We start from the raw sequence: 13,078 nt of genomic DNA, 5'->3' as shown, positions 1-13,078 counted from the left end.
CTGCCTTGTAGTTAGTTGTATAGTTGTTTGTTTGAACTTGAGACTTCCTGAGCTTGGAAGGTGTTTTTGGGCAGTCGGAGCAGCTCCTTGTCATTCGGAGCTCCAGCTTGCACAAGCCCCCCCCCACACACACACACAAAGGAAGGAACCGCCCAGACCTTGCAAATAGATTGGCAGGGTGCGGCTTGCCCCCACTCTGCAGGAGTCTTTGTCCGATACCGCGGGCAGGCAGGCAGGCGTTTTCTCCCCTGCCTGTCTGCGAGGTGTGGAGGGCAGGCACGCGCTGGAGTCGACTCTGCGGGCTGGCCCTCCTTGCGCAGGTAGCAAGAGGCAGGCCTGGGGCGAGGGCAGGTTCTGAGCTGCCCAGCGTGGACTGTTGTGCAAGTGGTCATTACGGAGGGAAGCCAGGGACCTCAGGGGACAGACTTGACTTGACACTCAGATCCCTAGGGAGTGTGTGCCGGACCCAGCGTGCAGAGCAGCAGCCCGGCGCCCTTGCCTGCATCGTCGTGCCTGCAGGGTGGCACAGGGGTCGTATTTGGCCCTCTTCTGAGTTTATCCTGAAGATCCGGGGCCTCCGCTGCTGCTGCTGCTGCTGCTGCTGCTGCTGCTGCTGCTGCTGCGTATCCCTGGTGGAAACACGAAGTGATGGCCGAGAGGGGAGCACCGCGGGGACCTGCGGGGAGCCTTCAACGTCGCTTCTGGCCGCTGACCCGGAGGCGCCGAGGGACCTCGAGGCGCCCACAGCCTGGTGAGGCAGGATGGGGTGGCACCATCCAGGGTGTACAGGGACAGACTCCATGGGTCCCCTTAGTGAGCAGTCACTTCCCTCTATATTCCTTTAACAAAAAAAATGTGTGCCATTTGCAAGACTTTTTAAAGAAGGTTAGAAATGACGTGCTGGGCACTTTGGGCTGAAGCCAGACTTCTGGTCTAGTTTGGTTTGATTTACTTTGTGTTCTGGTTCTGAGGAATTTGGACTTTTGCATCTATCTGTTTTGGCTGGGATAACAGTGGGAGCAGACACAAGGAAAGCCCTTTTGTAAGGTGAGCACACTCAGCACGTGAGGCTTACGTGCTGGGCCCTCTCTGCCTCGAGGGGTGCCCTGCGGGAGGCAGGAGGGGGCACAGGCCTCTCACCTCCCGCCCCAGTGGCCAGTCGTGAGCGAGTCAGCAAGCCAGGCTCTCGTAGGCGGTCACCTACCTGCCAAGGAGCACAGGCCGCCTCTGAACGAGTTTCTCTCTCTGAATGGCACTGTTTTTACCAGAAGCAGAGCACGGGGGCTTTGAGCTGTTGCTCAGCCAGACGGCACCATTGAAATTCTCACAGGTTTCTTTTTTTTTTTTTTTTTTTTTTTTTTTTCTGAAGCTGGAAACAGGGAGAGACAGTCAGACAGACTCCCGCATGCGCCCGACCGGGATCCACCTGGCACGCCCACCAGGGGCGAGGCTCTGCCCACCAGGGGGCAATGCTCTGCCCATCCTGGGCGTCGCCATGTTGCGACCAGAGCCACTCTAGCGCCTGAGGCAGAGGCCACAGAGCCATCCCCAGTGCCCGGGCCATTTTTGCCCCAATGGAGCCTTGGCTGCGGGAGGGGAAGAGAGAGACAGAGAGGAAAACGCGGCGGAGGGGTGGAGAAGCAAATGGGCGCTTCTCCTGTGTGCCCTGGCCGGGAATCGAACCCGGGTCCTCCGCACGCTAGGCCGACACTCTACCGCTGAGCCAACCGGCCAGGGCTACTCACAGGTTTCAAAATGATGTTTTTACAAATTGGCTTCCAAAGGAGCAGGGATATTCTAATAGACGAGTTGGAACAAAGAGCCTTGTCACACATATCTGTTCCTTCCTCCCAGGAGCACCTCCCTCCCTTCTTCTGGAACTGAAAACAGGAGGTTTGCTGTTGAACTTGTGGCAGCATCTGACTCTGTGACTGCAGGCATGCTGTAGGACGTTGTTAGGGTGTCAGGGTGGCATCTGTTCCCTGGAGAGATGCCCTACTGTGCAGTGCAAGACATCAGAAATACCAGGTCAGAGGCAGCCCCCCGCCTTTCCGTGGTTTGGGGGACCCGTGGCTCTCCCCGCTGGAGAGGTTGAGCAGCCCACTTGGGGCTGGCCAGTTGGCATCGGGAATAGGATGGTGGAAGCCCGATATAGGACTGGTAAACCCGTGTGAAACCCTTCCACAGATGTTGGGGCCTCGACAAGCAGCACCTCCTGGACAGGGCTGAGCATGTGGCCATGGTTGGACTGGTGGCCCTAGGGGTGGACTCAGCCATGGTCAGGAGAGCTAGCTCCCTGTAGCTTCCCTTTTAGGGCAGGACCGGAGCCCACACACTGAAAGCCTGGCTGCTTCTGCTTCTTAGTTGTGATTCTGAGCTCCCCTGCCTGGGTACAAATGATTCGGGGTTAACGTAACAGGGTCTTGACCTTCTCACCAAGTCCACTGAGCTCTGCCCTAACACAGAGTGAGTTGGATGGTTTTGAGGGGCTTAGTGTAGCCTCCCGGCCTGGCCCACACATGCCAGGGTGTGAAGGCTTCATTTCTGCCTCTCCAGTTCTCTTGCCAAACCCGCTGCCTGGAGGACTCTCGACAGTCCTTGGGTGGAGGGGTCCTGAAGCTGTCCGACCTTGGCCATGGGGATCTGTGCTCTGACTCTGTCAAGGTGGCACTGAGGACCCCCGACTGTGAAAGTTCTGAATTATCATCCTGGTGCCCAGAGGCTTAGATAGGGAGGGCGACGGAAAGGTCCGAATCTGCTCCCCGGGTGCCAGCCACGGGGCCTGGTCAAGCGGCTCTCCTGTTCCAGGTTGTCTCCTTGTGGGAAGTGGGGCCCCAGGGCATCTTCATTCTGAAATGACAGCCCCCAAAGTATCCCCTCCCTACGATACGGGGCTCTCCGCGGTATCCTCTACCGTGAAATGGGTCCCTCAGGACATCTCCTTGCTGCGACATGGAGCCCTTGGTGCTGGGTCATTGCTGAGCCTGTGTGGGGGTAAGGAGCGGAGTGGGGGGGTGCCGTCTGACTCGAGTGGCTTCTCCTTTCATCATTAGCCCTATCGCTATGATTCTGCCTGTTGGCAATCAGGACCCAGTGTGGACGATGGGCACTGAAGTGCTTTGTGGGTCAGCGTGGCTCCATGTCACCTTCTTGGGTCCCTGTACTCTTCAGTGCCCCACCTGCCTGCAGCATCCTTCCCTTGACTTCCTGTACTGCCCAAACTTCCTGCAGGCGTAGAGCCCGACATTTCCTAGCGAAATGTCAGTGACCTGTGGGAACGTCACCCAGGCTCTCGATACCTGTTGCTTAAATTTTCCTTGCTCCCAGAGAAGCAGTCTGGCCTGGGTGTTTTTTCCTGCCTGTGAGTTTTGCCCTGGTTCCTTCATCAGAAACCCATGTGAACATGCATACCTGGGTCAGGCCGGCCTGTTGGTCACCGTGGATAGCCTTCCCGGGCACCACGGCTCTTTTTCTGGCGTTGAACAGTAGAAGAAGCCTCTTCAGGTTAGGGGGTGATCCAACAGTCAGACTTCTCACTGCAAGTACAGGGCATGGTGAGAAAGTAGAATTGCAAGATTGTAGGGGTGTTTGTTATTATTGTTTTTGTTTTGTTTTGTTTTGTTTGATAGCTAGAAACAGATATAATACTAATTAATTAAGTGAAAATTAGGTATAACCTCTTGAATGTCACCTCTGATCTGTCCTGCTTCCAGAAACTGAACACTACCTCCAGGGGGCACATGGATGCAGAGGGAGAGGCATCCACTCTGAGCTCTTCTGCCCTGGGACGTTAGTTTCAACAAGCCAAGAAAACTGATAGTTTTACTTAGAATTGAACAATTCTTTTAGGAATATGTTTCAGGTTGACACAGATAATTTTAAAACAGAACCAGAATTTTTTTTGTGTTTGTGACAGAGACAGAGAGAGAGAGATTGAGAGAGTGACAGATAAGGATAGACAGGAAGAGAGAGATGAGAAGCATCAATTCTTTGTTGCAGCTCCTTAGTTGTTCATTGATTGCTTTCGCATATGTGCATTGACCTGGGGGCTCCAGCAGAGCGAGTGACCCCTTGCTCAAGCCAGTGAACTTGGCTCAAGCCAGTGACCAGGGGGTCATGTCTATGATCCCACGCTCAAGCCAGCGACCCCGCCCTCAAGCTGGTGAACCCACACTTAAGCCAGATCCCACGCTCAAGCTGGCGACCTCAGAGTTTCTAACCTGGGTCCTCTGTGTCCCAGTCTGACGCTCTATCTACTGCACCACCGCCAGGTCAGGCAGAACCAGAATTAATTAAAAGAAGCAAATAAATATATTTGAAACAGCTAGGTGCACTAAGCACTACAAGTAAGCACAAATTTCCCTTTGAGCTTCCTGGTAGCTAATGCGAAAAAGGAGAAAAGTTTGGAAACAAGGCCATAGGCAAAAAAAAAAAAAAAAAAAAGAGTTTTTCTGGAAAGAATTCTAGAGGAAACCAATAGCTTGGCTCTGTACACAGTGTCTGGAGACACGGGATCACTGAGTGAGTGACATCTTTGGAACGTTTCCTTTCTTTTGGAAAATCAGTGCACCTAAAAATGTTGAAAACGTAACACTAAATTTCAGTGAGTGCCTTTCCAAAGTAAGCCAAGACAACAGCCAAGGTTGCTGGCTTGAGCCCAAGTTCACTGGCTTGAGCAAGGGGTCACTCACTCTGCTGTAGCCCCCAGGTCAAGGCACATATGAGAAGGCAATCAATGAACAACTAATGAGCTGCAACAAAGAATTGATGCTTCTCATCTCTCTTTGCATCTAGCGTTTGCTCGGGCTCCTCTGCCCGTGCCAGGACAGCTGACTGCGGAAAGTGGGGATCTCACCTGAGACTTCGGCTGTCCGTCTCAGGAAGACGAGCCCCGTCGGTGCCGCGGGGGACCTTAGAGCATACAGTCTGCCTGATGTGGGGCTGACATTTCCTGTGGCCTCGAGGGGCAGAGGCCCATGTCTGTGCTGAAGCCAGAGTGAGAGGTGGGGGTGCCTGAGAAGGAGCCCAGGTTTCTTTTAAGGAGCTTGAGCCCCAGGTTTCTTTTAAGGAGCTTCAAGTGAGTATAAGCATTGGGGGGGGGGGGGGGCAGTGTCGATGGTTGGCCATTTGGATTCACTGGGTCTCACCCAGAACCGCCTTTATGTTTGCAAACCGGATAGGCAGCTTTTCGGGAGCTACAGAAAGCAGAGGGGAAGCACTCACCCTTACTGCTGTTGTTCTCTTTGACTTCTTGGAACTCCCGGATGAGCCGGTGAGACCCAAAAAGAAGAATGCTGTTTTATTTAAAGTGCACTTATTCCGAGGAGAGATACTCACATTGAGATATTCCCTCAGGGGCTCTAGTCAACTTGTTTGTAAGGAGAAGTTCTATGGTTAAAAAAAAAATCTGGTTATTATTATCATTTTTTTAAATCTTTAACTATTAGGCAACTTGATAGAAGTTACTGCTTCTGGCCTCCTACCCCAACCTCCCAAGCCAGCTTGGCTCAGGCCTGAGGAGGATGCAGAGCTGGAGGGGGTGGGGGGACTGAGATTTCTGCCCTTTGGGGAGCCCTGGAGCTGTGGCCCAAACCCCCCGAGCCCCATCGTCTAAGCAGCTTGGACTCCAGTGTTAACAGGGCACATCACTGGGCACCTGCTGGTTGGGGTTTATGGATTCTGTCCACTGCTTTGATCTCTGAGCATGGAGTGAGAGGAAATCTTCCCACTGTCCCCGTGGAATCCAGACCGTGTGGTGTGCAGGGCAGGGCCATCTGTGATGAGGTATGAGCAAACTAAGCGTTCTCTGGGCTCTAAAAGAGGGTGTCCAGGTGGGGGCGCATGCTTTACACCCAAAACTGTTAGAAGCACACAGACCTTGAATGAAAACTCGAAAGGGCAGAGAGGGCGTTGGAATATGGTGCTTCTATCTCTGCTTTGCTCACTTTCTTTTAAACAAATACAGGCTCCACCTCTGTTTGTTCCAGCAAATGTCACTAGTGTCCAGAGAATTGGACTTTATCAGATGGAAGAATGTGGGAACGTGGAGTCATTCTGGACAGCATTGTCTGACTTAATGTTTCTAGCGAACATGCTTCTCTCTCCAGGCAGTGTGGAACAGAGCTGTATTTGACCTTCCCATTGCCTGCTTAAAAGCACAGGAAAGTCATGCCAACAGAGGTGTCCCTTGTGCCTTGAACTGAGGCCAAGACGGACCCAGACATTCCTTTTTCTCTCAGTCACCCCATACCTGGCCAGCTGGCCCAGCATTGTGTGTAAATGTGCGGGGTGGAGTGACAGATGTTGGCCTGCAGGAGAGCAATCACCTTCTAATGCTTTGTCTTAGTTCGCGGGTAAAAACGAAAGTAAAAAGTCAGCTGGTCCCTCATGCACATTTTAGGGAGCAAAGTTCAGTGGAAGACAGCTAATGGGTAACCACAGGAGGGCTGCAGGATTGACACAGGGGAATCTGTCTCCATGTGTGCTTATCAGCCATGGGAGACAGAAATGCTGTCCGAATCTCCGTGTCTGAAATGAAAAGCTACTACATTTATTCTGAATGGTGCTCCTGGCTGTTCTCTGTTGCCGAGGGTGAGTCCTTGGGTCTCATAACCTGCCGTCCCTTTGGAGTCACCCATAGGAGGTATATGGGGAGCTCTCAGAGCTCCCAGCTGCGGCAGCTGTTGTTTCAATGCAGTAGTTATTTGGGTTGTGCAATGTGAAGATTTCTTGTGCTGGTGAGGGAAGATGTCTTGGTGAATGACATGTACTCGCTGTCTCCTTGGAGCTTGGAATAGTTCAGGGAAAGGAGATTATGAGTAAAGGAGCGTTTTACCGAAAGTATCGTTAGATAACTCTAAGTCATGTCATCAGCTACCAAAGCAAATGATCTCTCTCTGGCTAGCAAGTGTCAGCTCTGCGGCTGGTCTGAACATGATGGGGAGAGCTCAGCCAGCTGCAAGCCCATCAGAGCTGCCCCAGACCTCATTCTAAAGGCACTTGATACACAAAGGTGCCCGTGTAAAAGGCAAAACAAAACACAAGCCGTTAGCTACAGGTTATTTCCTTGGCAGAATGATGCGAGCCTGGTGACTTACTTATACGGTTAAGTACAGTTCAAAGCTGCAGCCATTGTCTGCTTTCCAGGAAGCTGCAAATCCCAGAGGCTTTTCCTGGCACACTCCCAGCAGAGCCCCAAAGCCATGTGCGGGCTAAGTCTCCTCTCTGGGGAGGGGTATTCAACCTTGAAATTCAGAAAATCTCCTGGAATGTAGTAGTCTGCATTGCTCCTTAATTGGCTGAATCCCCGCTTCTCTGTGGTGAGAACTCTGACGTCCCCATGACCGGGATCTGGTCCTGCTGAGAAAGACACAGCCGCAGTGGAGACGAGAGCCCTCGAATGTTTCCTTGACATTTTATTTGGCCCCTGCTTCTGAGTTCTCATCGCCTAATTTACAGCTTTGCCATTTATAAAGCTTTGCGTCACTGTCTGATCTCAATGTCAACCCACTTTAGAGATGGGGAGGGCCGAGTAAAAAGGAGTTGTCGGAATTAACACGGCTTGTCCTGGAGGGATGTCAGGAGAGAACCCCAGCGATGGGGCAGTGAGCATGTTGACAGGAGACTTGAGGGTGCAGTTTGGGTTTGCCGCAGTGGACCCGTGGGTTGGCCAGGCTTCCCAGTTGCTGCCGTTGCAGTAGTGATAGGATGCCAAGGACGGGAGCAGAGTAAGCGGGTTAATGGGGGAGGACACGGGGAAGGTGATGGGCCTGGCCAGGCAGTGGGTCCACCCAACGCCCCCTGGGGGATGGGGGAATGGGAGGGGGGGGGGGCTGGGCTGAAACAGCCAGGAAGGCTGGCAGGTGAGAATTCTTAGAAACCTGTGGTCCCATCGCCTAAGTCAGGGATCTCAAACTCGTGGCCCGCGGGCCGCATGCGGCCCGCCGAACAATTTTGTGCGGCCCGCAGACTAATCCACGAAGTTCAAAATATTTTGGATAAAATTAAGTAAGCCTAGGGGCCTACTTGTATTTTTCATTTCTCTAGCATCCTAGCTAGATATTAGCTTAGTTAACAGCAGTTGTGATGCGAACTACAGTTTCTGGTTGTTTTGTGACACTGAGTAAACTGCATGTACGATTGTGCTTGTTGTACTGATTTTTTTTTTGTTTTCAACTGCAGTGAGAAAAGTGTTGCGTAACAGTTGCCTTTTGTAGACCTAGTGCGGCCCGCCAAACGGCTGTGATCTTGCTCTGCGGCCCACATGCTGAGTTGAGTTTGAGACCCCTGGCCTAAGTGAAGAACCTAGAAATCAGAAGTGAATTTGGCTTCATAGCATGAGGCTAGGGCAGAAGCTAGGGCTCTGCCCAGGAGATGGATGGCTGCCTCAGTTTATCAGTTTGTGAAACAGTAACATGCTCTTTCCTTCAGGGAAATTGAAGCTTCTGTAGAGGCTAAGTTGTGCATTCTGTGATTATTAGACTGAGTCCACAGCTGGACGAAATAAACTTACATACTTACAGACCACCTTGCAGGAGTTCATCATGTTAGTTCCTCCTGCCCCGGCCCAGCCCTGGCGGGCGGTTAAAGGATGTAGCCCATTAGAGGGGACCACCACGCTCCCTTCTGCCTGCCACCGCTGGGTCTCCCCACTCCCGCTCCTGGGCCTTGCAGAGCGAACGCATTGTGCCGAGCACGCCTCCTGGAGGAAAGGTCTGAAAATTTGAAAGCTGCATTTAAAACAGTAGACCAGATCGAAAGGTCTTTGGGGGGCTGTGAAATTGTACCATTTCAGTGATCTGAGGACACTTTATCGGTACTAAAGTTTTTTGGGGAAGGAACTGTTAAGCCTAATCCGGAGGGACTCGAAACATGGAAGATACGAACAAAATCCATCGATTCCACACCAAATCTTTATTGTCTAGCTTGGCCAACCGGCGGCAACTCCGACAGAAATCTGAGGGAGAGCACGCCGCCCTTTGTTCTACTTAGTTTTTATAGTTTTGCAAGCGGGAAGTATAGAAGCAAAAATTGCAATTAGGTGCCCTTTACCAACCGCTATTGGTTATAGTCATATGCCCTTTAACATGATAGGACTATGTTTAATTTGCAAGCCATACATTATTTTGGAGAAAACAAAATTTACAAGTCAACACAATGATAGAAAGATGTCTCTTTACATATTAAGAGACATTCCTATATTTTCTAGTGTTTATCCGCCATCTCTTTGTCCAGAGTCACACACATTAATTCCATGCATTCACATAAGAGAGATAGTTTCCGTGGGGACAAATGCCCGCAAATGGCTCATTATTATAAGAAAAGGTTTATTTTGGCTTTTCTCTCCCTGCACCTGGCTAGCCATTCACCCCTTTCCCCACAGGTGTGGTGGAATGTCTGGGAATCCATGTTTTCCTCCCCTTTGCATTTACAATACAATGCCAAGGGCCATCCTGGTTTTATGCCAATCACACAGTACAGAGATCATTCACAAAATTTCTCTGCACACCTTAACCCAAATTAATAAAATGTTCTTTAAGCCTCTTAAAATATTAATATTGATTCTGTAGCTTTTGGTACTTTACAACACCTGCGGGTGAGGTGGCGCAGTGGCTCCTCAGGGCTCTTCAGAACCGCAGGAGCAAGGTTGGGAATTTGGGGACATCAGAGCAAAGACGCCCACTCCTCCCAGCCCCACAGAAAGACTGTTGAAGGACAGGCCCCTCTGCTGTCTGAGCGCTGGCCACCGTCCAGTGCTGGCCTCAGTTCTTGATCATTTCAGCCCCAGACCCCGCTGTGCCCCTTGCTTCCACCCTGCCACCGTCCAGTGCTGGCCTCAGTTCTTGATCATTTCAGCCCCAGACCCCGCTGTGCCCCTTGCTTCCACCCTGGTCCCCGGAAGTGTCCGTGGCGTCACAGAGACAGCCGGAGCAGACAGCCGCACCCCGACCTCTGTCCTGCAATGCTCACACTTGTGCCTTCTGGGCTCCTCTCAGGAAGCACTTCTGGCCAATGTCTCCGTTTAGGTTTTACCAAGAAAATAAGCCTCAGGACCGTCCCGGGACCTCTAGCAAAAGACCTTTTCAAAGGTTTTCTCTTCTCTTGCTCTCCTGTCCTCACATATGAGACCAAGAAAGATGTGTACGTGTGACTCGGGACCCATGGCCACAGTGCTCTTGGACACTTAGGGTCGCTGAGTCAGGAACAGTCCTTCGGTGCCTTGCCCTTGGTTTTGGTGCACAGATACTCAGGTGTGATTGGGACATCAGATGAACCCACTTCAGTGGAGTCATTCTTACCAGACCATCTTTTGGGCTGCAGCCCCCTCCCCTCCCCCCTTCCGCAGGGGACAGCGGGGAAGGTGTGAGGCTGCCTGCTAGAGGAGTATACCCTGCTGGGTCCCCAGGGTCCCAGGCCTGTAGCTGATCGGGGTTGAATGGAGACTTTGGCAGAGGTCTCTCTCTGCCAGTCCTTTCCAGCACTTTCCAGAAATGCTTCTGTCTAAACTGAAATGTGGGCTCTCCCACCCCGAGAGGCAGATGCTGCAGCCCCCCAGGGCAGTATGGAGGCTGCCGAGGACACCGCCCAGGGGCCTCCCAAACCCACCCGACATGAAGTTATCAACTGGCAATAGAGTTTCTGTTTTGATTCTCAGTGATTTTCCTCTTTTGTTTTTCACTGAGGATCAAAATTCGTCTCCTGGTTCCCCAGAGCTACTGTTCATGTGATAATGAAATCCAGCAGAGAACGGCTGCCACAAGACCAGGAGGCGCAAGCAGGGTGCCCCTTTACCCCCACTGGGCTAAAAATACTCCGTTGATACATTGAAATGGAGTCAGAGTAGCAAAATAGGGGAAGTGAAACTGGACCTTCTGGAACTCCGCGGACTGAGTCCTGAATCTCAGAAAGCTTAGCTGCTCTGCTGGGAAGAGCCAGAGGCTGGAGCGGTGGGCTGGGGGAGCATCCTCCTGGAGACAGCAGGTAGGGGCCTCAGAGCCTGAGGTCAACGTGTTGGATGTGTAATGCGATGCCATAGAAGTCATGCTAAGGATACAGATACAGGCGAGTGTGTTATGGAAGTGGGATGCCTGATACAGATTGCTAACAGGACGGCCACCATCGTCCTAAGAGCTGGTCTCTGAGAGGTGCCAAGGGGAGAGGACATGCCCAAATGTGAGTCCTGTCTACGATGAGTGGAAATCTGGTTGCTGGCACTGTGTCTGTGTTCCTGAGAGGAGATAAGCCAGGCTGGGCATAGGTGATTTCTCCGAATGAAAAGTATGTGTCTAGAAGAAAGTTTCAAGGAAATGAACTGAGGGTGGGAAGCTTCCCCTTGGGGAGGAGCGCGTGGTGCGTCTGCAGGTCGAGGGGACACACTGTGCCTGTTTACCGGAGCTGCCTGGTGTGCTATGATTCAGAGGAAATGTGAATAACATCTGACAGCCCATCTTATTTGCTATGTGGGCATGGCTACTTCTGACCAGGGCACGTGATACTTGTTATATTCTTTATCTACCACATTTTTTCCCCCTAATATTATACGGCAAGCAAACACATTGTTCAGTACCTGTGGGGTGCAAGTCTACCATTATAAAAATGTGTATCTCAAATACACGAAAGAACAGGGGGAATAAAGCCACAGTAAAGGCCACATGTTTACATCTGGAGCAGGAGTTAGGACCTTTCTGTTGGAGCTTCTGACAGGTACGGGTAAGCCCTTCCTGCGGGGGAGGCTTTGCGTGTGGGCGCCCTGCACACTCGGACGGTGTCTGGCTCTGTGGACAGTCTGTGTTGAGCAGGAGATAAATCTCAACATCTGGGGTCCTTTCTTAATTCATAGGCTCTGTGTAAGATGCAAAGGGATTTGTAATTCATAATGTTCTTTTTTCAATCTTACCATGGTTTGGATTTGTGGGAAAACTTATCCATCCATGAACAACAGGGTCCTTCTTTGTCACTGCCTTATGTTGAAAGATCACTGAGGTTATCAAGCGTGTGGGCTCACACTAGTGTAAAAACCTGTTGTGGGATTTTTATTCTAAGTCTTACAATATCAGAAAAGTTAGGGTCAGGGAGAGTTGGCTACATCTCTAGAGAACGGTTTTTGCAACAACAGAAAGTAAAGAGCATGCATGTTAAATAAAACCAACACAAACACTTATTATTGTGCACGTGCAGGCTCGAGAAATACTAAAGGTCACACTGCCAGTCTAGTGAGGTGGGAAGCGATGGGTCGACAATGCCCATTTGCACTTTTATTCAAAATATGTGTGAAATATGTCCACTCTTGCAAATAAACCTTTATTTTCTAAGATTGCCTAAAAGAAGTGATCAGAGTACTCTCTCTCCACAGCTTCTACAGAGTAACAGATTTTCAGAAAAATAAACTTTTCTGGCTTGACCAGGTGATAGTGCAGTAGATAAAACGTACCTGAGATGCTGAGGACTCAGGTTTGAAGCCCCGAGGTCGCCGGCTTGAACACGGGCTCACCAGCTTGAGCGCGAGGTTGCTGTCTAGACGTAATCCCATGGTCACTGGCTTGAGCCCAAGATCACTGGCTTGAGCAAGGAAGGGGCCACTGGCTCACCTGGAGCCCCCTGGTCACGGCACATATGAGAAAGCAATCAGTGAACAACTAAGGTGCCTCAACTATGAGTTGATGCTTCTCATCTCTCTTCTTTCCTGTCTGTCCCTGTGTGTCCCCACCCCACTCTCGCTTAAGTAAATAAATAAATTTTTAAAATAAGCTTTTCTGTAGTAAGCTTAGAAAAAATGAATTAACAAAAGAGTTCAAGGACCCAAGAAGTGCTTTGGTTCATTCATTTACTTATTTATTGAGAAGCAAGGACTGAGCGTCTACGGTATGTCAAACCCGTGCTCATTGCTGGAGAGAAAGCCGTGACAATTGATCCGTGTTCTTTGTAAACGATTAGGATAGATAACAATAAGACTAAAAGATCCTACCTGGACTATTAATCAACTTTGGGGAGAGAGATCAATGGGGTGGACTGCCTGACCTGAAACAGGGCTCTTGAAACTTGCTTCTTCCTGTCCTGAGAAGCTACCCGGGGCAGCCAT

The 13,078-nt window shown here is 50.9% G+C and overlaps 1 protein-coding gene across 7 annotated transcripts in view; it reads left to right on the top strand.

Annotated features, from left to right (window-relative positions):
- The window catches only part of MCF2L (MCF.2 cell line derived transforming sequence like), a 189,885-nt gene that overhangs the window by 74,717 nt on the left and 102,090 nt on the right, over positions 1 to 13,078 (top strand). Inside the window, exon 1 of one of the 7 annotated variants that reach the window (XM_066380541.1) lies at positions 191 to 751. The exons of the other annotated variants lie outside the window; for them this stretch is intronic. Within the exon in view, the coding sequence (XP_066236638.1) occupies positions 649 to 751 (103 nt within the window). The 5' untranslated portion in view covers positions 191 to 648. Of the gene's footprint in view, positions 1 to 190; positions 752 to 13,078 lie in introns of those variants that run through there. 7 annotated transcript variants of the gene reach the window in all.

This window comes from Saccopteryx leptura, chromosome 4 (assembly GCF_036850995.1).
Source record: "Saccopteryx leptura isolate mSacLep1 chromosome 4, mSacLep1_pri_phased_curated, whole genome shotgun sequence".
Classification (NCBI taxonomy): Eukaryota; Metazoa; Chordata; class Mammalia; order Chiroptera; family Emballonuridae; genus Saccopteryx; species Saccopteryx leptura.
Note: the sequence above shows the minus strand (reverse complement) of the source record. Positions and strands in the feature narration are given on the sequence as shown.